At 39.2% G+C, this 24860-nt stretch overlaps 1 protein-coding gene across 1 annotated transcript in view; it reads left to right on the plus strand.

Annotated features, from left to right (window-relative positions):
* Positions 1-24860, plus strand: part of LOC139981400 (uncharacterized) — a 53259-nt gene that overhangs the window by 16145 nt on the left and 12254 nt on the right. Inside the window, exons 8-22 of the mRNA XM_071993766.1 lie at positions 219-299; positions 805-1074; positions 2060-2244; positions 2532-2703; positions 3731-3973; positions 4440-4608; positions 5264-5379; positions 6086-6367; positions 9575-9655; positions 10161-10430; positions 12370-12554; positions 17165-17336; positions 17694-17936; positions 22171-22339; positions 23897-24012. Of these exons, the coding sequence (XP_071849867.1) occupies positions 219-299; positions 805-1074; positions 2060-2244; positions 2532-2703; positions 3731-3973; positions 4440-4608; positions 5264-5379; positions 6086-6367; positions 9575-9655; positions 10161-10430; positions 12370-12554; positions 17165-17336; positions 17694-17936; positions 22171-22339; positions 23897-24012 (2754 nt within the window). The remainder of the gene's footprint in view (positions 1-218; positions 300-804; positions 1075-2059; positions 2245-2531; positions 2704-3730; positions 3974-4439; positions 4609-5263; positions 5380-6085; positions 6368-9574; positions 9656-10160; positions 10431-12369; positions 12555-17164; positions 17337-17693; positions 17937-22170; positions 22340-23896; positions 24013-24860) is intronic.

A 24860-nucleotide genomic window follows, 5' to 3' on the forward strand; every position in this document is an offset into this window, starting at 1 on the left:
ACACGCAGTTCTTGAAGCCTCCAGGCTGCGTAATATACATGTATGAGTAATAACCTTACGTGTACGACGGTTTCAGTTGTTCACGCTCGGGCCAACATCCACTAGCAAATAAACAAAATGTGTACTAATTATAGGTAGGCCTCATCTATAATATATAACATTGCAATAGAAAAATCCTCTTCATGACTTTTTCAACTATTTTTTTGGTCTCCTTGCAGCTCAACACCAATGTGCTATCGACAACGGACTATGCAGTGAGCTGTGTTTTCCAGAAGGTGTCTCTGTCGTCTGCGTTGGAGGTTTGCAAATTTTATATTGGCATTTGATTCGTTTCGTTTATTCAATGAAATGTCCGACTTACTCGTTTTCAAATTTTTCTATGAAGTTTGTCGGTCCGGAATATATATCCCCAAAACTGCAGAGTTGTATGTAATATATTAAAAGTTGAACCCAACTACACATTCTAATGATTAAGTCCCGTCAGGGTTGAGCTTTTACTCACGAACACATCCTAATTCTTGATTGAGTGTTGGTGTCGGTGGTGTTGGTGTTGAAAAGGTGGAATGAAGGTAGACGGTTCTGACGAGAGGCAAGTAAATGTTCAAATGTTTTAAAATAAATACTAAATGACATTTGCCAAATTGTTCAGTGAATTGTAACGTACGTTTTCTTTTTTATTCATTCCATTACCTTCCTTCCACGAACAGAATCATTGTTCAGCATAGGAACTACGCCAGTTTAAATCGATGGAACCGATTGAAAAGAAATAGATTGGTTTTACTTTGTTTTCTATTTTCTTAAAAGTCAAACCTTTAGTCTCGAATTGTCCTGACGATGTACAGATGGTCACGGAAGGACCAACGAAAGTCTCGTGGCAGGAGCCGACGGCAGTGAGTCGCATCTACGGAGTACAAACACCAGTTGCTTTGCCTTTCCGGGATAGAACACATATCCCAGGTTCAACTTTCAATTTGGGTCACACAACGGTTGTGTATATTTTCACGGATGACCTAGGGAACGAGGCAAAGTGTTCCTTTAATATCACTCTTTCTACAATAACGACGACAAATGAAGGTGAGTTCATTATTTTTCAAATCTTGACAGCAGCAAGGTTGGACGATAATGCTAGTAGCACTCACTATTAATAAAATGCTTCAAAGCACTCCTTCTACTAGTATGAAAAGTTCCTAACCTTCATCTGATAGAAACGTGGTACATTTTAAGAAACATCATCCCAGATAGAGCCCGAGCCCTTAAACCAACAACTCGATCATCCACCGTCCGTTACATCGAAACAGCATATCAATACTGCTCAAACTGGCTGTGCGAGTGCTTTGAAGCGTGGTACGGAGGTGCAGTATATAAAATTTGTCCCAACTGAGTTGTTGAGTGCACACAACTATCCACACTATTACTACAACATATAACAACTCCCTAGTATATCACACATGCGCTGTAGACCTCTATGTATTATAACTGTGTACACAGTACATCGACGGAAATATTTCATTCTGCACACTATACTGTTTTGCGTATACTCACGCAAAACTCGTGAACTCGCGTCGAGAAGTTGATTTTAGTGTAAAAGTTAAAGTTAAAGTTGAAGCCTACCCATTCCGCGGAGAGAATTCCGATTTCAATAGAACGGCTCGCGAATTTCATTTCATGTTATTTGTTTCTTCACAACATTATTTACATATTTATATAACATATATACAAGAAAATAGCATTGGTACAGAATCTTGCGATAGTAAACACAAACCCAGTGGAATGTAGCGTATGTATCATAAGTAAGGTCATACATGTGATCCAAGCATTAAAATAAAGTTAGCGCGTTTGAGGGGAAACCCCGAAACTAGACTTAATTAAGTGTCAGTGTGTAACTCAGTGCATGACTTCGAACTTCCAAGCGATGGTGATTATTGATGCTGACGTAACGAGCAATCTGATTGGCTGAACACTCCGTAATTGCAAATCAGTTCGGAAAACAAATTCGCCATTCGCACCCACCTAAACTTCACCCATGCATCTCTCTCTATGTTACTTCTTTAACATTCAGCCTGTGACGTGACGCTCTCGAACTCATCGGGGACATTTACATCGCCTGAATATCCAAATTTGTATCCTTCCAATCTTAACTGTACATGGTACTTGCAAGCTGCAGAAGGAAAAGTCATCGAGTTGACGTTTGATGATGTTCAACTCGAAGCAAAAATCGGCGGTCAATGCTACGATTCAATCACGGTAAATATATACATGCACGGTTAAGAAATACGTTTAAAATACCTCATAGCTAACATATATGGATTGTCGATATTGTATATTTTTTATTTTAAGAGCTCTCACGGAAGAGCTTTCATCTTGAAATTGTGCATTCGTTGCAGGCTACTCGACAATAGAGATGCATTTGACGAGCGTATTGACTTTATGAGAGGCCATATTCTACTAATTACTGTTGGTTTGTTTTTCTATATCTCTGTCTTCCTGTCTATCTGTCTGTTCTTTCCAAATCCGGCACCGATTACCACTAGATCGCTGACCCGACGCCCGAGTCAGATTTCCACCCAGCGACATTTTGCGGTGACGGTCCTGGCTGGCCAGCTCATCCGATTCGCTTTCTTTCGACGACAAATCTATTGACCGTCCACATGAAAACGGATAACTCAATTGAGGCAACAGGTTTTAGTGCTCGGTACAGTCAAGGTATGTATTCTGAGCCATCACAAATAGCCTACAGTTGAGGCAACGGGTTTTAATGCTCGATAAAGTCGCGGTATGTATTCCCGGCCATCACAAATAGCCTACAGTTGAAGTCTCAGGTTTTAATGTTCTGTACAGTCAATGTATGTATTCTGAGCCATCACAACTAGCATATCATTGGGTTGCCCGAACAGCGGACGTGTATTACTCCTGCACCGGTTAGCTGCATCCGTAATACCACCGTCCGCGATCATTCACAGGATTTTCAACTCGAACTGCATATAGATTGGACGCTACTTAAATTCATATATACGAACGTCAATATGAATATTCCAAATCGCTGGCATATCACGATGTCGAGCGTGTGTGGAAAATTACCGCCGCAATTTCAAAAGATATTCCGCTATGTCTAGCGACACTTTTTTTTTTCTTCCACTTCGAGAAAATGATTGCTAACTAATTGAAGGGTAATACATACATTTGAAAGGACTTCAAATTTAGTGAATTTTTCGACTAAAAAAGGTACCGATAGCACAACTCCGGTTATACAATGAACGTACAATTATTGTGTGCGTAGTATACTACCTTAGGCTATATCATTGATTATGTCAATTGTCATTTAGTGTGTAGAGGTCGGGTGACAGAGGAAAGAGGAAGCAACGCAACCGAAGTAAGAGCTGAACTGAACTGTATTTCACTTGTGCAACACCCAGTGTACTGTACTGGTACCGATCCTCAACATTATATTTAGCCATTACAACAAGGCACAAGAACAATATATGATTACAAAACCAGCATTACTCATGCATTACTCATGCACATACTCTACAACTAGTACAAGTGTATTTGTGACCGTGTTCTTTGTCAGGTTAGTGTCACTGTTTTTGTCTAGTTTATTCTAAAATCATTACCCATCATATTCAAGAGAGAAGACATTTAATATATTAAACTTATGTTTGTTACCTCGCACACCTACTTTGAACTGTTTATCAGACACATTTGAATAACCTTTGTTTTTTTCTCCTCACAGTAAAACAAAGAACGGAATACATCGCAGCCGTTGGAACCAACATTCCTAAAATTTTCCGATTAAACAGAGTCAGTGCAAGACAGTTTCCAATCATTTCACTACCAGGATCGACGCGTCCATCCGCTTTGACCTTTGACCCGATCAGCGCTTATTTTTATTACACCGATATACAAGAGAAGTTTATTGCTCGAGTAAATATCAAAGGGTATAACCACAATATTCTTGTTGACGACCATATAGACAGTGAGTATAAGTACTTATCAAATATGTCTCCTCATTACACCTTAATGACTTTGGAAAATCAAGTTTCAAAGGCCTTCTCCTTCGCCTTCACTTCCTCCTTCTCCGCATTCCCGTGGTCCAAACGATATAACCCAACCCTAAAGTTATGTCGTACGATCCTTCGACGATGGCCTCAAAGAATTACCATACGCACAGGAACAAATACACAAGCACACACTTCCATAAGCAAACATTGTCCCATAGTTATGTCTTGTTGTTGTGTTTTGAGGAGCCTGAATTCACGAGGAAAGATATAGCTCACAAAAAATCATCCTATATCGAAAACATCTCATCGTTTGGACGTCTGGAGGACCTCTTGTTTATTTACTGTTCTGAGTATGTGCTACCTGTTTAAACTTTGTAAAGGGTTGGTGTTACAATTTAAACCTTTATAAATTTAGTAAGTTCTTCCATTATCTCTATACAGCTCCGTCAGGCATAGCAGTCGCGTATATAACGGGATTGATGTATTGGGCTGATTCTAGTCGAAATGAGGTGTCCGTGTCACGACTTGACGGCACTTCTAGGAAGTACATCTCTCCGCCAGACTCCGGGTGTGAAACCCCACGAGCGGTCACATTAAGTTTGGATCATAGGTAGACCTTCATGTATCATTTTTGCATACTTTATACCATGTAATCTTCGTAATCGTTACATGCATAGTCATTACTTGGAACGTTGAACAACAAACTAAATAAAAGTTAATGAAATCAAAAGAAGTTAGGAGAATGGAGCAGGTGATGCTATGGCTGCTGGGGATGGAGGTTTGCAGAAGATACACTGTGCAGAGGGTGAAGAAAAAGCAGAGGTAGCAATGACTGTAAAAGAGCGAATAGGGCTTTGGTATGACGGGGAAGTGGTTGTTGAAGGGGTTGGGGTTTAAAAATCCTCTTGTTGGCTAATGAGGCCAAAAGACTGAATGTTGAGCGTTGCATCCGCATTTAAATTCCAACCATTGGGGTTCGGAGGTTCTTCTAAGCTAGACAGATGATGCTAGGCTTTGAAATACCATTATTGCTATAGTACCGATATCGCTATAATACCGTTATTTCTATAATACCACAAAAAAAAACACAATAACGTTGTTACATCGGAACTTTGCTCCGATTGTCTGAACATTAGAGTAGTTCTATATGTTGCAAATTTGTAAGCATATCTGAGACAACAATAGGCTTTCGCCTTTCAATGGTTTTGACGCTCCTGTAAATTTGATTCAATTATTGTTTTCCTTTTCCCTTCTAAATGATATAGATCAGTGTTCTGGAATTGTAGACAGAGTATAAAGAGATCAAATGCAGACGGATCAGGGCTGGTTGTCCTTGTAGATGGATTATACGATGTGAAGACATTACAGATTGATCCATATGGTATGTTGAGACAATGTCTTGTAAAGCCCTTGAAAGTCCCTGATTGAAGCTGGCTCCGGAATTAGCCTCCATGTCAGGATCCAATCCCTGCCTGAATGGCACTAAATGGCCCTGTTTGATATATCTGTATATTGGTGTATGTATATATATATATATATATATATATATATATATATATATATATATATATATATATATATATATATATATATATAAATATATATATATATATATATATATATATATATATATATATATCACTTTTATATGGTAACATTTTGTGTACCAAGGCTTTGGATATGATTATTCCATATTGAACTTTCATTTGGCATAAGTGAATAAGAGTCAAACACAAAATAACGGCGTGTAGACAAAAAAGGGGGGGATGAAACATAATCACTAAAAAAGTTCAAAGTATTTCTGTTAGGATGAGATGATATATGAGGGTCAGGTGGACGTACCCTCCTCGTATTTTTTTTTTTTTCATTTGTAATGATAAAGCGCTCTTTTGTTGAGAAAATTCAATAATTGGTACATTTTGCCGGAAGGTCATTGATCCCTCATTCTCCACCCCCGACTAAGGTGTGTGGCTTAGTATGATCAATGGCGATCTCACATTGACTAGTGATCTGTCTGTGTTTACTAACTGAAACACGAAATAATAGTGATTTCAACAAAGATAGCATTGCCTTCTTTTGTTTTTCAGACAATGTACTCTACTGGATAAATGCACTAGGAGAAACCGCTGACCTAGAGAGGATAAACCTGAATGGTACGGACCGTCAACAAGTGTATAGTAACCTAGTGTTTGCAGCTTTTCGAGGTTTCACTATGGACAGGTTCGCCCTCTTCTGGTCTCATCCAATCGATGCAAGTCTACAATTTACACCAAGAGGTGTGGAAATGTTAAAAGTTGTCCGTATTGGTGTCGAAGATCCGCCGGCTTTTGAAGGCCTGTTTTATTACAGGTCTGATCAAGAAATTTCAGGTATTAACACTATATATATATATATATATATATATATATATATATATATATATATATATATATATATATAGGCAATGTTCTGCGTAATTCATTTCAAACCAACGGACTCACACAGCTACTTGCTATATTCATCCAGTCATCCCCCCAGTTGCATTAACTCAATTCCTTCATCCCAACTTTTGAGAGCAAAACGTATCTGCTCCAAGGAAGCCGACTTCGACAACGCAGCTTCTATGTTCAATGGTTTCTTCCTATCTCGGGGATACCCTCCCTCAGTTATAACCACCGCCAATCAACGCATTAACCTCATCAGCCGAGAATCGACTCTGGAACCCACCAACGACGTCACTAACACCGACCGCATTCCCCTCACACTTCCTTTCCATCCCTTATTACAACACATTCGCCACACCGTATACAGGAACTTCAAAACTCTCACACGTGACCCCACCACCAAGGAAGTTTTCACGGAGATGCCTATTACAGCTTACAAGCGACTGAACAACCTGGCGGATCATTTGGTGAGGGCATCGCATCCTCAGCCCATCCCTGTCGACACTCCCGGCACCTACCCTTGTAACCGTAGTAGATGTAATACCTGCAAATATGTCACCTCAAATACTATACTTCGTATCACTGGCCCTAAAAACTCTTTTATAATCAAACATCACTTTTCTTGTATTTCCACTAATGTAATTTATGTTATCATATGTAAACGTTGTAATTTACTTTACATAGGTGAAACCAAGCGAAGACTGGCAGACCGTATTACCGAACACTTACGCTCCATCAAATCCAAGTTTCCTGGTTACCCTGTTGCCTCTCACTTCAATTCCCCCTCCCCCTGTAAGATCACTGACTTTTCAGTTACGTGTGCTCTGTCCCCCAAAGGCACTGATATCGATCGTCTTAAATCCGAAAATAGACTAATTTTTCGACTTGGCACCTTATCCCCTTATGGTTTAAACTCTAAATTCGATTTGTTGTAAGTCCTTTTACCCTGCTACTTTTCGCTTCTTTCATGTGTGTGCATTGGACCATTTTATCTTTCTTCGTTCGCTGTTTACAGTTTTAGTAGTCTTTTTGCTCACTTTGTTAAAGGGTTTATACCCGAAACGTCGTGTTTCTTTTCTTTATCATTAGCACTAGCAAACTTTACTATTTTTCTACTATATATATATATATATATATATATAATATATATATATATAATATATATATATATAATATATATATATGTATATATAATATGTATATATATATTGATATGATTTTTAGACTTGTATTTTAATAAGTTCTTACGGTTCAATTTGATGACCCTAGAATCTAATTACGTGAAGGGGCTATCCGACGATCAAGAAATATTAACCGGTTAAAATGGGTACTTGGTGTTCGTTTTCACGTGGGTAGGAGCAAATACGTTAGAGTCTAATGCCTTGGCTGTAAACAGTAGAATTCTTGAGACTATGTGGCTGAAAAACTATTAAAGTGTAAATAAATATGAAATTTAGCGGTAATGTAGTTATTGCGTGGCATTCGTCAAAATGCATATATGCATGCCCAAAAACTGGGAATATTTGAAAAAGATAATGAAATACCTATCAAATATTTACTTCAGTTGACTTCAGTCGTGGCTGAACGATAGCTCCACCTCGCTCGTCTGACAACCCGGAGCATTACAAGCAGTGGCGTCACCAGACTTTTCAGTCTGGGGGGCACAGGGGGGCACCAGTATTTGATGGGGGGCACTTAGGTGGATACGGATCGCCGTCCTGGGGGAGGGGTCTAAGGGGAGGGGGCGCCCCCCCTCCCCTTTGGAAAATTTTCGCATACGGAGGATGGGCTAGATGCAAAATGGTGCCACATTTGATGCTAAATTGGATCTGAAGATATCTCCAGAAATTGCTATTTTTGAGGTAATGATTTTAACAACGCGCAGAAATTTGCAGAGGATATGAACCACAGCCTGTCGATATTATGCCCACCCTATCAATAGAACCTACATTTGTTGAATTAATGTGTGCATGACCCCGACTCCTCTCTTGTCCTTCTCGTTTTCTCCCATTATCTATTAAGATGTAACAGGTTCCAGCATCGTTATTGGCTCCTATCAGGGATCTCGCTATGCAATCCAAAGTTTGATCACACATCGAGTATGGCTCAGTATGCAGGTGTGAACGTTCGCCATTTGTTCCTACAAGCATCTGACCTCAAATGACCTCTGCACCCCCTACACAACAGGATTAATATATGGGTCCACAAATATAGGCAAGTATGGTGCCTGCGGACCCTCACATTCTCACATTTCGTCAGCTCCTAACCTGTCAACCTTAGACCAAGGCAACATACTGCAGTACCCTCCCTTCTCACAGCAGGTCCGGATTTTCGGCATTTCACAGACATCCAATTCACAAGAGGTAAAAGACACACACAGACAGCAGACAAACACTCTCACACATATGACAAATGCACACAAGCAGCATGACAATGAGTCAACTGGATTAAAAAAGGAATAGAATGAACCCTTAAGAGTAATACCTGAGAGAAGAATAAAGGTATAATATTTCTGCTTGTCTCTGTACAATATGAACGTGAAAGAGGGATACGTGTGAGAATGGTATGGCGTGAGCACTGACACGTTTAGTGTAAATATCGACACCTGTTATGATGGCGCGGGTTACGACTTCGATACCCGACTGTCAAGGATAAACTTTTTCATTTTTTCGCAGCTCATTTGAAGAAAATACGAATTACTGTGCTTCTTTGTCCTTATGAAGAACCAACTCAGATGATGGGAGTTGAATATAACAAAATAAATATTTTTTTTTTACCAACCCAAATCTCAGATGGGGGGCACTCGGGGGCACTAGGTTTTCCAGGGGGGCACGTGCCCCCTGCCCCCCCCCCTTGGCGACGCCACTGATTACAAGCCCACGTTGCACGGCATTGATATTACGTTCATTAAGCCTACGTTAAACTGTGTTCATACACGCAGTTGTTGAAGCCTCCGGGCTGTGTAATATACATGTATGAGTAATATCCTTACGTGTCCACGACGGTTTCAGTTGTTCACGCTCGGGCCAACATCCACTAGCAAATAAACAAAATGTGTACTAATTATAGGTAGGCCTCATCTATAATATATAACATTGCAACAGAAAAATCCTCTTAACGAATTTTTCAACTATTTGTTTCATCTCCTTGCAGCTCAACACCAATGTGCTATCGACAACGGACAATGCAGTGAGCTGTGTTTTCCAGAAGGCGTCTCTTTCGTCTGCGTTGGAGGTTTGCAAATTTTATATTGGCATTTGATTCGTTTCGTTTTTTCAATGAAATGTTCGACTTAATCGTTTTCAAATTTTTCTGTGAAGTTAATCGGTCCGGAATATATATCCCCAAAACTGCAGAATTGTATGTAATATATTAAAAGTTGAACCCAACTACACATTCCAATGATTAAGTTCCGTCAGGGTTAAGCTTTTACTCACGAACACATCCTAATTCTTGATTGAGTGTTGGTGTCGGTGGTGTTGGTGTTGGAAAAGTGGAATGAAGGTAGACGGTTCTGACGAGAGGCAAGTAAATGTTCAAATGTTTCAAAATAAATAATAAATGACATTTGCCAAATTGTTCAGTGAATTTTAACGTACGTTTTCTTTTTTATTCCTTCCATTACCTTCCTTCCACGAACAGAATCATTGTTCAGCATAGGAACTACGCCAGTTTAAATCGATGGAACCGATTGAAAAGCAATAACTTCGTTTTACTTTGTTTTCTATTTTATTAAAAGTCAAACCTTTAGTCTCGAATTGTCCTGACGATGTACAGATGGTCACGGAAGGACCAACGAAAGTCCCTTGGCAGGAGCCGACGGCAGTGAGTCGCATCTACGGAGTACAAACACCAGTTGCTTTGACTTTTCGGGATAGAACACATATACCAGGTTCAACTTTCAACTTGGGTCACACAACGGTTGTGTATATTTTCACGGATGACCTAGGGAACGAGGCAAAGTGTTCCTTTAATATCACTCTTTCTCCAATAACGACGACAAATGAAGGTGAGTTCAAGTTATGTTTCAAATCTTGACAGCAGCAAGGTTGGACAATAATGCTAGTAGCACTCACTATTAATAAAATGCTTCAAAGCACTCGTTCTACTAGTATGACAAGATCCTAACCTTCATCTGATAGAAACGTGGTACATTTTAAGAAACATCATCCCAGAGAGAGCCCGAGCCCTTAAACCAACAACTCATCCACCGTCCGTTACATCGAAACAGCATATCAATACTGCTCAAACTGTCAGTGCGAGTGCTTTGAAGCGTGGTACGGATGTGCAGTATATAAAATTTGTCCCAACTGAGTTGTTGAGTGCACACAACTATCCACACCATTACTACAACATATCCATCGGAAATGTTCTTGCTTATGAAAGATAGATACGAAGAAAGTGTCCGTTTGTTCATGGATATGAACTTTCTTTAGGATATATCATTTACAATTTAGCCCAACTGTGATCATAAGGTGTTGATTGTGACTCTATCATGCTATACATGACGGTCCGTCATTTCTATATTTTAACCAGAATTCGAAACGCATTGAGGTTTCGAAGACTTAATTGCACTAGACTTCTGCTTGTTAACCGGAAGTAGCTGTCACGATATAAATAGCCCGAACCACTATTTTGATATACTATTAAACTATGGCATGGTAAACACAGGTGAGTCTCCTGTACGTGGCAATACACTCCACCAATACAATAAGTGTCTAGTAATCAACCTGATGTATCAATACACCAAGTATGAGAAGTATCCACGATTCCCAGTGTTAGATATAATGAAAAGGGTTTCAGAGTTTGACCTCTGGTGACCTCAAATGAGACTTGACCTCACAAGCAACAGGATTCTTGATCTGAATGATTTTGAATATTTAATGATTTATGGCATGAATCCCCTTTCTTAAAAATAAGGTAAACTGATTTATTTTTTCATTTTAGAGGGACATTGTACTGTTTGGTAAGATTTTGTGATGTATTCACAGGCAAACAGAAATAGATTCGATGATTTACTTAAACTAGTTGTATTATAAGACGACCCTCCCCTCGAACATGAGATGATTTCTTCTGCTTGCCCCTTTTCAACGAAACTTAAAACATCTGAGTTGTTACAGCGTTGTTACAATTAAAGTGGTGATGCTACAAAGTCTAGCACACAGCGCATTATGTCAGTTCCTCAGATCCAACACAAAATCCAATAGAGAAAAACAAACTTTTAATGGCCACAAATAATATTTTACAATGCATTACAAAGTCTGTCAAGGACAAATAGAGTTAAATGTTATCCAAATGTGTTGATCATAAGTTATAGAACATGTTTTGGAAGAGATATAAGAATTTATTGATAAAATAAAAGTGGATTAAAAGTAACATAAAGATCTGCACTGAGGAGCACGACGTCGCTATCAAGTTAACCTTAAAGAGCATTCCGGAGATATTAGCATTTTTGAAAGATGAATATCATAAACCAGAAAAGCTATAGAAACAATTCTAGTGTATCTTATCGCTTACTTAAGTCCAACCAAAATTGTAGTAGAAACGATGGTATTAGGAGAAAGCTGTTATGACTTCAAAATAGATTAAGCAAACCTAACATTTAATAACAATAAAATCATTTAACAAAACTTTCTTCACTTGATAAAACGTTGAAAATTTCGCTAATTATTTGCAGTTAATTAATTGTGTGGGTGGGCACGTGTGTGTGTTCAAAACATGCATTTGTTTTGCTGTGCGGCTAATGTAACATTCATGTTTAAGAGAGCAAATATCTAGGACTATAGCTTTATACCATATAAAGATGACACTACTTGCTCGGTGTTTTCAGCGTAAGAACTCTCCGGTCTAATCACTAAACCCTCCCCATTACCACCTTGACTGTTACCAGCATCCACCGAAACCTCACCCACTGCATCTCTCTCTGTGTTACTTATTTTGACTTTTAGCCTGTGACGTCACGCTCTCAACCTCAACGGGGACATTTACATCGCCTGAATATCCAAATTTGTATCCTTCCAATCTAAACTGTACATGGCACTTGCAAGCTGCAGAAGGAAAAGTCATCGAGTTGACGTTTGATGATGTTCAACTCGAAGAAGATACCAGCGGTCAATGCTACGATTCAATCACGGTAAATATATGAAAGTAAGGTTAATAATACGTTTGAAATACCTAATAGCTAACATATATAGATCGTCGATATTTTATAATTTCATGTCAAGAGCTCTCAAGGATGAGCTTTCAACTTAAATTTGTGCATTCGTTCCAAGCTACTCGACAATAAAGATGCAATTGACGATTATGGATGACCGATTTTATCTGCCATTAAAACTAGTAATAAGTTTTATTTTATAGTTTTAAGACGTATGCATTCCATGAAAAAAAACGATGCTATGAATATTACAAGAGCTCAAAGCGCATCGATCATTTTTTACCCGGTAATCTTTATTCAACCAATTAATTTAGGAAATATTTTTCTTCGAGTTCTCTTTATAGCGCAATGTTGAGAGATCGACTGTTTTGTAACAAAAACCCAAGGGAAGGTTTATGAACACTCAAAAAAATTAAGTGTTAAATTTGAATCGTAAAGTGTTGAATTTAACACCCCACCCTGTTTGGATTAGGGACAACACCCACCGGTTTAAATTAAAAGTTCAGAAGTGTAACATAATCTAACACTTTGCGAGTGTTGCCTTAACAACACCCATAAAAGTGTCAAAATAACACTTCCTGGTGTTGAAGGTACACTACAGGGAGTAAAATTAACACAATAAAGTGTTCATTTGTTAAAACTTCTGGGTGTCAACATGACACTTGGGGAAGTAAAATTAACACCATAAAGTGTTCATTTGTTAGCAATTCTGGGTGTCAAAATTGCACTTCAGGGAGTATAATTAAAACTCTAGTGCACATTTGTTGGCCTTCTGGGTGTCAAAGTTCTGCTTCAGTGAGTAGAATTACCACCATATAGTGTTCATTTGTCATCTGTGTCAAGATGATACTTAATGGACTCTCAACACACAATAGTGCTCTCTTGTTTATACTTCTGGATGTATATTTAACTGCTGGTTTGTAAAGTTTTACATGTTTATTATGTAACGCAAATACAATACTGTTATGTAAAATTTTGCCAGAAAAGTTTACATCGCACCCGTTTAGTAAATATTTTATACAGGGTTTAGGTTAATTATTACCTAGTAATTAGGTAAACAATATGGATGCATGTTTGAATCGCTCACAGCAGAAAGTTACATTTAAGAGAGAGCAACAAGCAATGACAACACAAACAATTCAGAATGTGGGATTTTCAGCAATTAAACACCCTACTACCTTCCTATCCCAGAGGTCCATTTATTATATCCCATTAAATGTAAAACGATCAATTTAGGCTATAAAAGTATTGTCTTGTGGAATTAAGTCAACTTAAAAGTGCCAACATTTTCAAATGCTACAGTGCAGTTACTTGGTCTTTATTTTTTTGCACATGCCTTTTGGTTTCTAGATTAAAGACAAAGAAACAACTCTTCCCAAAGTCAATTTCAAATAAGCAACAACTTTAGAAAAATTCTGATCCATGGGATGAGAAAACATGGAGTGCTGTGTATGATGACTGCTACACTACAGGGACTATGTCTTTGTTGTTGGCAAATGCCTTTTGGTATTCCAGATTAAACGCAAGAAACAACTCTTCCCAAAGTCAATTTCAAATAAGCAACAACTTTAGATATATGCTGATCCGTGGGATGAGAAAACGTGAAGTACTGTCTATGATGACTGCTACACTGCAGTTACTTTGTCTTTGTTGTTGGCTCGTGCCTTTGGTATTCCAAATTAAACACAAAGAAAAAACTCTTCCCAAATACAATTCCAAATAAGCAACAACTTTACATACTTTCTGATCCGTGAGATGAGGAAACATGGAGTTCTGTCTATGACAACTGCTAAACTGCAGTAACTTTGTCTTTTTTGTCGGCACGGTGAGCATAAAAATCTTGAATCTGGTTGCGTTTCACACCACCAGGCAACTTGTAGACAACTTTTTGGAAAAATTCCCAGGCACCGAGACTTGCAATTTGGTACAATTCAGATTTAACATGTAGAATAATTTGAAGCAAACATCAATGGCTTCATAAATGTCCTCTGGGGTAGGGCATGTCTCTGGATGATCACAAATGACTGCTTGGGGTGTATTTTGCTTCCTCCAAGAAGTAACACATATTGCTGAAGTCTTTCTGAAATCTTTTGCAAATAGAATTCCAAGTTGATGCTTCCTAAGTAACAACAAAGAAAAGAAAAGAAAATTCCCATCATAATGAAGTTGTGTTAAAACCTTCTTGGAGCATAAGCAGTTTTTTACATGTACCCCTCACAAAACATGTACATTCCTAAAGAAAATGCCCATAATTTAATCAGTTGTGATTCTAACTTCTTCAAGTACGTTTGAATCTAGAAAGCCAGATGGCCTATAGTGATTACTTGTCAAAACAGGAACTTGCATTAAACTTTCATCAGACAAGGTAGGCAACTTTTATAACCAATGCATCATGTTAACAATGCTTAAAACAATGCTCACTCCCACTGTATGCAATTGTGTAGATTGATATGAATTATAACAGCTAGATCACTTCCATAAGATAGCTAAATTATAGTTGGGCCTAGGTCTAAAAGTATCACCAATCCACATCAGCTTCGGCCTACTTGCTACAACTTACAAGCTAAAATGGCAATTAGTGGTAATTATATATTGCATTACATGAATATATGTTTATCCCTTATTGAACATAGTACCAGCGTAACTATAGGCCCATGCCCGATGCTATTTAAAATGCATTGTCTTGAAATAGCCTAAGTATACCCTAGTAGTACTAGGCCTAGGCCTAGTAGTAGTACTACTTAAAAAAGTGACTCGCAGGGTATACGAAGTTACGGTTAACGCACAAAAAGGAATAGAATGCAATAGATTACAATAAAGGCCTAGACCAAAGTCCTCCGTCCGTCCGAAGGCAATTCCGTTTAATGTTTACTTGTATGTAGGCTACACGGATTCGTTGACAATTATGAGTTGACTATGACAAACAGCAGCTAGCCTATTATATTAACTTATAGTATGACTTTAACGTTAGGTCTACGTTACGCAAGCGATTCAAATGCATTCGTCTACCCAGCTTAGTCGTGGGTCTCTAAGCATATCTCGTTCTTGTCACGTACACTTTCACAATATCAAAACATACCTTCGAATTTGTCAATCAATTCTTCCAGGCCCCAGTCTCCTATAACGTCATTTTCATGCCATTGTAGCTCGTTATCGCACACTGAGTACGTAACGTTTTGTGGCTTAAACGTATATATGGCTGTGGTTACTATAGTATAGTACATTTAGTAACGATAAATGTCGACAAACTGGTACAAGTATTGCTAGGTACGGTAAATGGGTGTTCACGGCATGGGCGTCAGCAGGTTTCAGAAAGTGAGGGGGACACTATACTATCTAAGCGGAGTGCCACCATTGGTTGGCGCGTAGCGTACCAGAAAATTTTGGGTACATAAGACCCCCTAGATCGCAGGAGACGGCCTTCCTGAGTCGTTTTTAGTTACATCAGAACCAGATCTGTGAGGAGAAATTTTGTCTCACAAAACTAAATTCCGACAGAAAGTACTGGTAGAAAGATGCCGTTCTGACACCAAGGGAGACGAATTACACAGCGTCCATCTCAAACGAAATATTGAAAAAGTGGCGCCGTCATCTCCGGGATGAGTGGAGTGGTATATATAATACATGCATGTAGGTGCGAGACGTCAGTTGTTATGTGCCCAGGTACTTTAATAATAATAATCAGAAAAAGGCACCGCGCGCAGAGCGTGTGTAGCGCCTAGCCGGCACTCAACAATAAAGATCTACCATATCCGGCGAATACATGTAGCCTTAATTACTTAACCCCTACACCCCTATTCGTCCGTCCAGTCCAAGGGACTGGAGGTAGTGATATGAACATAGTAACTCATCACCATCTACCTGTATGGCTTACCTAATCCCTTGGAACCCATACAAACAACATGTGTGCAAGATTCAATACACTTTCGAATGGTCTCCCCCCCCCCCCGAACGAATTAAATGGGCAGATTTAGGATATTGGGAGAATGGGAGATAAATGACGGTGCAAGTGATAGATAGCAGGGGCCCAGGGAGTCCAGATTTCTTGACCTTAAATAGAAAATCGCGCATATGCATGTGATTTTTTTTAATAACTACTCTGAAAAGTGGGGGGGACAAATGATATGATATCCCCTCCACTTTTGAAAGTGGGGGGGGACATGTCCCCCCCCCGTCCCCCACCTGTTGACGCCCATGGTTCACGGTACGGTGGTACCGATTAAACACTTAACTTACACTAAGAATCCAGCTGACGGGAGGTTTGACCAATCAGAATGCTCGAACTGAAAGTACACTTCTGCAGGTGTTAAAAAATCCACGCTACATAAATTATGTAACCCTACTCAGGGTCAGAGTAACCCTTCAGGTGTAGGGTGAACGGTTACACCTGGAAAGTGTTAAAATTCAACACTCCATTTTTTTGCGTGAACATTTCTCAAAAACTAAGTTCATATTATTATCCAATCACCTACGAGCGTATCGACTTTACGAGAGACCATCTTCAACTGATTACTGTTGATTTGTTTCTATATCTCTGTCTTCGCGTCTATCTGTCTGTCCGTTCCAAATCCGGCACCGATTACCACTAGATCGCTGATCCCACGCCCGGGTCAGATTTCCACTCAGCGACATTTTGTGATAACGGACCTGGCTGGCCAGTTCATCCGATTCGCTTTCTATCGACGACAAACCAATTGACAATCCACATGCAAACGGATAACACAATTGGGGCAACAGGTTTTAGTGCTCGGTACAGTCAAGGTATGTATTCTGGGACACCACATAGAGCCTATCATGGAGCTATGTCATGTAATTATTCACACGTAATTGGATGAACCGCAATTTAGTAAAGAAATCTATTTAATTGTAGAAGTTTGCATTCTCTTAAGTCTCAGACCTTAAATCTTTACGTAATTACGAGTAAGATTGCTTCATGAATTGTTCGTTGCACATGGTTATAATCTAATGGGTTTTGTCAAGTTTATTCTGAGATCATTACCCATCTTGTTTAAGAGGGAAGACAGTCAATAAATTAAACTTATGTATGTTACCTCGTTCATCTGCAATGTAGCTGTTTATCAGACATACTTGGATAAACTTTTTTCTTTCTCCTTACAGTGAAACCAAGAACGGAATACATCGCTGCTATTGGAACCGACATTGCCTCAATTGTCCGTTTCGGCAGATTCACCAAGATGGGATCTGAACACCTTCCACTGCCAGGATCGAAGCGTCCGTCCGCTTTGACCTTTGACCCGATCAGCGCTTATTTTTATTATACTGATATACAAGTGAAGTTTATTGCTCGAATAAATATCAAAGGGGACATCCACGATATTCTAGTTGACGACCATATAGACAGTGAGTATTAGTAATTATTATATACGTAGAACGTCTCCTCATGAAACCTTAATTGCTTTGGAAAATCATGTTACCTTCGGCTTCTCTTCTTCCCTATGGTACCAAACGATCTAACTGCCACTGAAGTTATGTCATACAATCCTGCAACGCTGGCCTCAAAGAATTGCTAATCGCATAGGAACAAACACTAGCACATATTTGCATAAGCAAATAGTGTCTTGTTGTTGTTATGTTTAAAGTAGGCTGAATTCATGAGGGAAGGAATAGCTCACAAAACAATCATCCTCTCTCAATCAGATATCATCGTTTGGACGTCTATTGCAAGCCAATTGCTAAATAAATCGAAAAACATGGAATATCGGTCGAAAAACCATGTTTATCGACCGATTAACCATGCTTTTCGAACGAAAGCCCATGTTTATCGACCGATAAACCATGTTTTTTCGAACGAAAACCAATGTTTATCGACCGATAAACATGGTTTTCGGTTGATAAATACGGTTTATCTGCGAGAATCCATGTTTATCGTTTGAAAACCATGGATTATTGCTGATAAACATGGTTTGTCGGCGATAAACTTGATTTTTCAGTCGAAAAACAAGGTTTATCTGCCACAAACTGTGTTTTCAAGCGATAAACATGGTTTATCTGTGACAATCCATGTATATCTGCGATAATCCATTTTTTTCAAGCGATAAACATAGTTTTTCGAGCGATTAACATGGTTTATCGCCGATAAACTAAGTTTATCGCCGAAAACCATGTTTATCGCCGATAAACCAATAGTCGGCAACGCACAGGCTAAGTATACCGTTATCGATCTTACACCGATCTCATGACACAAGCTAAATCCGCTCAGTACTTCAGAAATCCGCAACCTCAGCAATCATCATGGAGGTAAGACAACCCTCGGTAAGTTCAAGTGTCGATTATTGTCAGCCTGGCGTGAACAAGTGCAAGAGTTTGTTCTAAATCTTGTTCGCATCAGCGCGGGGTCGTCCCACTGCCCAAAAGTTGAGGTACCCACTGGCAGTTTCGAGCTGCGCGTAGCCAGGGGATGAGGGAGTCACTTGCGGCCCATACGTGGGCTTAAGGTTAACAACAGCAACTACCGAAAGTACGGCTACCGCATGAATAATATGCCGACTAGTCACAACTTCAGCATGAACCATTTGCCCACAGGATAAATATTTTAATACCTTCTTTGGGGAAGGGGGAGGAGGGGGAAGGTTACTCCGCCCTTCTTCTTTTTTTCTTTTTTTTTTGCTATTATTACTGTATGAATACTGGATCCTTTTCCGGACTATTTTGCTATTATGAACATCGAACCCTTTTCCAATTATGAAAAGTGGACCTTTTTTGCTATTATGAATATCGAACCTATTTTCCGATTACGTATAACGGACCTTATGAACAAATGACCCCTTTTTATCATGAATAACGAACCTTTTTCCGATTATGGATAACGAACCTTTTTTTCTCGAAAAGATGCGCGTTTTGAATAACGAACCTTATGAACAATGACCCTTATGACTAATGGTCCTGATGAATATCGGGCTGACCCTAGGAGTTGAACATCAATTGACATGTTTCAAAGACAATTCTATAGAACGTCAATTGATATCACAGCATCTACGCTGTGTCTGAGTAGGCCTGGGCAGGTTGACATTTTCAGGGCGGTGAGAGTAAATGTTCCCTAAGAAAAAGTGTTGTTAAAGAGGGAAATTTCCTGCAGTGTTACACCTGGAAACCTAGGCCTAGGGCTAAGTAGTAGTATTGCTACCGATCTTTTAGGAGCTCTGGGGGGAAAAAATCGTAAAAGTTTCCCATATACAGGGCGAATCTTTGATAGTGTATCGGCCTGTAGTAACGTATTGTAAAATATAGTAAGTAATTGCTACAGGCCCCTAGTCTGAACAGTGAAACTTTTTCTCAGCAGGAGACAGAACCTATATTGAAGTCACAATATAATTAGCAACAATATGATTAACCATAACATGATAGCCTTACTCAGCTGTTAGCCTTCAATTGAGACTTAAATGCATTGAAGACTCGCCCCAACCCGCATGCCGCGCTCTGATAAAGTTAACTTTCTGCTGCTTGCAAATGACGTTTTCTTCTTGTCGCTACAAATTGCAGACAGTAATGAAACGTGATACCTTGATGTCCACGCTGCTATGTACACTGTGTTGTGGGTATTGACCGTAGCTGTATGTATAGTGACTGTACACTAGTGTCTAATTACCGACGGTAGCAAGCTGTTTGTGTATTTTCTGGGATCGATGGTGGTGTCTAACATTTCTATTACACCTCATTCGAAACTAGGTCAGATTACCGGCATGAGACGTTTCTTTGTGCGCGAGTCTTCACACCCTTTAATTTATAAAAACATAGAAACCTCAAGGATGGTGCTCAATAAAAAAAAGCCCACATCTTCACTATTGGTCCCAATTATAGCACACTATAGCTAAGAAAGTTTTGTGAATACGTAATCGGCCTGCCACGGTCGTAAATCAACCTTTAAAGTTCTAGACTGTACAATTAGCCTGCATAGCTTATTAACACCATTAGGCTCTTTGAGTAAACACTGTGTGGACATATGTTCATGTCTACAGTGTAGTTAATCATACAGCGTTCACACAAAGACCCTCATACAAGAAAAATGTGGCAGGCGTTACAAACTAATTGGTAAAAAGAGGTCATTTTACGACCAAAGCAGGTCGATTACGTAATCTCTACAAACTTTTAAATGATAGCGTGCTATAGTTGGGGTCTATACAGAAGACCTTTAATGTCATAGGAATTAGCCAATAAGCATAATAGGAACTTCTTTTTACTCTATGGAAATAGCTTAACTGCATAATATAAAGGCTTACAATAGTCCAATGGCTAAGCGAAGTCAAACCGACCGTTGAAACTCCCGCAGTAAGCTGGAGAGTCTGTTCGTGAAATTGTCAACAGGGGGTTGGGAATTTGAATAATAAATAATAATAAATGAACTTATAAAGCGCTTAAATCTACCACGTATTCAATAGCGCTGTACATCCCTCATAGAACACCAACTTGAAAAAATGAGTCTTCAAGCAAGACTTGAACTGACTGAGAGGGGGGAACTCCGCACAGATATGGTCAGACCGTTCAAGAGCTTGGGCCCGGCTGATGGAAAGGCACGTTCGCCATAGGTTTTCAGTTTAGTCCTGAGAACAGTATAAGAGTGAGTGAATTGCTAGAACGCAAGTTATAACGAGTATTGACCTGGAAGGAGAGATCGTCTGACAAATATGCAGGTGCCATTCCATGAATGCACTTATACACCGGGAGCAGTACTTTGAACTTAATTCTGAATTCAACAGGCAACCAGTGCAAAGAATGGAGGATACTCAACGATGGTGTGTTGAAGTCATAGCAGTCTACAACAAGCCTGGCTGCGCTGTTCTGCAGACGTTTTAGTCTCTGAATCAGATACCTTGGAATACCATGGAGCAAACTATTGAAATATTCCAAATGGCCTTGAATGAATGAACCAATGTGTTTCCTAATCTTCTTTAGATTAAAGATTTGATATACTCTCTCCTCTCTATTCGGCAAAGGCGCCAACGCAGAAATTATCAGGATATACAACCCTGAGTACACCATGAACAGTCTCGGGCCCTATCAAAGTTTGGGTACGGCTCGCCCGCATGCGGCATCCGAACCAAAGATTTATCATATATAACTAACATAACATGTAGAGTTTTGGAAGTAGTTCCGGTAGTTTCATCAGCCGCCAAATATGAAACCATGATTTATCGCCGAAAAACATGGATTTTCGGTCGGAAAACCATGTTTATCGACCGATAAACATAGTGTGTCGCCGATAAACAGGGTTTTTCGAGTGATAAACATGGTTTATCTGTCGATAAACATGGTTTTTCGACCGAAAAAACTTGGAATATCTAATGAAAATCCATGTTTATCGTTCGATAAACCATGTTTCTCAGGGGAAAAAAACATGTTTATCTGCCGATAATTATGGTTGTTCGGTGACAAACCATGTTTATCGGTCGATAAACATGGTTTTTCGACCGAAAATCCATGTTTTTCCATTTATTGAACATTTGGCTTGCCATAAACGTCTGGAGGACCTCTTGTTTATTTATTATTCTGAGTATGTCCTAGCTTTTTTCACTTTGTAAAGGGTTGTTATTACAATGTTTACATTAATTTAGTAAGTTCTTCCTTTGTCTCTATACAGCTCCGTCAGGCATAGCAGTCGCGTATATAACGGGATTGATGTATTGGGCTGATTCTAGTCGAAATGAGGTGTCCGTGTCACGACTTGACGGCACTTCTAGGAAGTACATCTCTCCGCCAGACTCCGGGTGTGAAACCCCACGAGCGGTTGCATTAAGTTTGGATCATAGGTAGGCTTAGATGTATCATTTTCACATACTTTATACCATGTAATGTTCGTTATCTGTACCTGCATAGTCATTACTTGTAACGTTGAACAACAAATAACAAATAAAACAAAATTCGATGAATCAAAAGAAATAACTTTGTAAAATTGGGCCTATGCTCTTATTTTCTGAAATTCAACGTGGTGTCTATTACGTAGTCAATTTAATTATTAAAGTTAGGGAAAGAGCAGAGGTAGGAGATAAACAGAGGTGGGACAAAGAGAGGATCAAGGGAAGTGGGTAGGGAATAAACTGGGGAAGGACAAAGACAGAACGGTGTGGAGAAAAAGGGTGGAGGAGAGCTATGAGAAGAGGAGTGATGGGGGGGGGTGGAAAAAGGGAGAGAAGGAGGCGGGCTGAAAAAAAGTTAGTCATGTCCGTCCTGAATGTTGAGCCCATGAGGTCGAATGATGCGAATGCGTTGCATCCACAGCCTCTCCCTGCTGATTCGTATAAGGTCAGGACAGCTACCTAATTCCCTGTAGGGACATGTCGTTAATGGTATGGTTGGGAAGGTTTAAGTGTTCTCCATCTGGGGTTTCAGTCTTCATGGTGTTGACTGTGGATCTGTGACCATAGAATCGCTTCTTGAGGGTGGTTTTGGTTTCGCCTACATACTGGATGCCGCAAACTCTACAAGAGACCAGATAGATGACATAAGTGGTAGTGCAAGAGATGTGACCCTTAGTCTTGTATATGTGAGTTGCATGCTGTGGCTGGTGATAGAATTGGATTCAACAATGTGGTGGCTGCAGATGATGCATCTCGAAGTACGATCACATTTGAAAGTACCATGCTGAATGTGTGTAAGGTAAGAAGTTAGAGGTGGAACAGCAGCACGCACAAGAAGGTTTCGAAGGTTGCGTGGTTGTCTGTAGGCGATGGTGGGTTTTTCATGGACAGCTCGTTGGAATCTATCTGAGGTGAGGAGAATGTTGTGGTTGTTAGAGGTGATTTGCCGAAGAGGATGAAGATTTGGGTGGAAGAAACAACCAGGGAAAGCTTGTTGCAATCTTGTCCCTTTCTTTCCTCCACTGTCAAAGTAGATGATCAGGAAAGGGAGCGGACTCTCTGAATGGCTTCACGCACCCATCTGGCACTATGGCCCCTGGCAGTAAGGTGTTTTTCCAAAGCATATGTATGGCGATTGAAAGAGGAATTGCTCTCTTCCACCCTTTTTTCTCCACACCTTTCCCTCGTTGTCCTTCTCCAGTTTGTTCCCTACCCACTTCCCTAAAATTATTCTCTGCATGTTTTTGTCCCTTCTGTTACTGTTACTTGTCATTTAGCCTTTGAAGAAGATCCTGCCTGGATCGAAACGTCAGGCCACCCTAGTTTTACACATTCTCTTACACAGGCTTTTTAACGGATAAGCAGTTTGCGAACAGTTGTTATTTTATTGACGTATAGTAAATTTATCAGCAAATCTGTGACCACAATAAGCTTTGCGTTCGAATAGTTTTGGAGCTCCTAGAAATTCGATTCGATTTTTGTTTTCCTTGTCACTTCTACATGATATAGATCAGTGTTCTGGAATTGTAGACAGAGTTTAAGGAGATCGAAAGCAGACGGATCAGAGCTGGTTGTCCTTGTAGATGGATTAGACGACGTGAAGACATTACAGATTGATCCTTATGGTATGTTGAGACAGTGACTTTGTAAAGCCCTTAAAAGGCCCTGGTTGAAGCTGGCTCAGGAGTGACTGCCTCCATTATAGGATTCATTTCTTGCCTGAATGGCACTTAAATTTTACCATAGCCTATCTGTCTAGCCCAACGTAGATAAAATAATGCCTGTATATTGTTGAAGTGTTTACCCAGTATTTGCTTAGCTGGTATATATAAATATAAACAATAGGCGTAGGAGCCTACTTTGATTTGGGGGGGGGGGGGACTGTAACGAGTTGCCCGAAAAATATAACCAACATTTTTCGCGCGCTCCGCACGTGTTCAACATCATAATGTGCATATCATATAGGTATTGATCGGTTATAACATCACATGCGAATAACATACAAATACTTGCCATGTTATCACCCTTCCATATTGGTTATAATTATTGGGGAAGTCGTGAAAATAATAATGATAATTATAATATCACTTTAACGATTGAAAAACACACAAGTTTTTATATATAAGTATATATATAAGTATATATATATATATATATATATAAGTATATATATATATATATTTATATATATATATATATATATATATATATATTTATATATATATATATAAGCCTATATATAAATATATATATATAAATATATATATATAAGTATATATATATATTTATATGTTTATCTGTATGTATATATATATATATATATATATTGATATATATATATATATATATGTCTGTGTGCATGAATGCGTGTGCGTGTGTGTTTGCGTGTGCGTGTTTGTATTTATGTGTTTATATATATAAAACAAGTCCAGGCTCCACAAGGATTCTAACCCGGGCCTCACTCTTTTTTATC

This window comes from Apostichopus japonicus, chromosome 15 (assembly GCF_037975245.1).
Source record: "Apostichopus japonicus isolate 1M-3 chromosome 15, ASM3797524v1, whole genome shotgun sequence".
Taxonomy (NCBI): Eukaryota; Metazoa; Echinodermata; class Holothuroidea; order Aspidochirotida; family Stichopodidae; genus Apostichopus; species Apostichopus japonicus.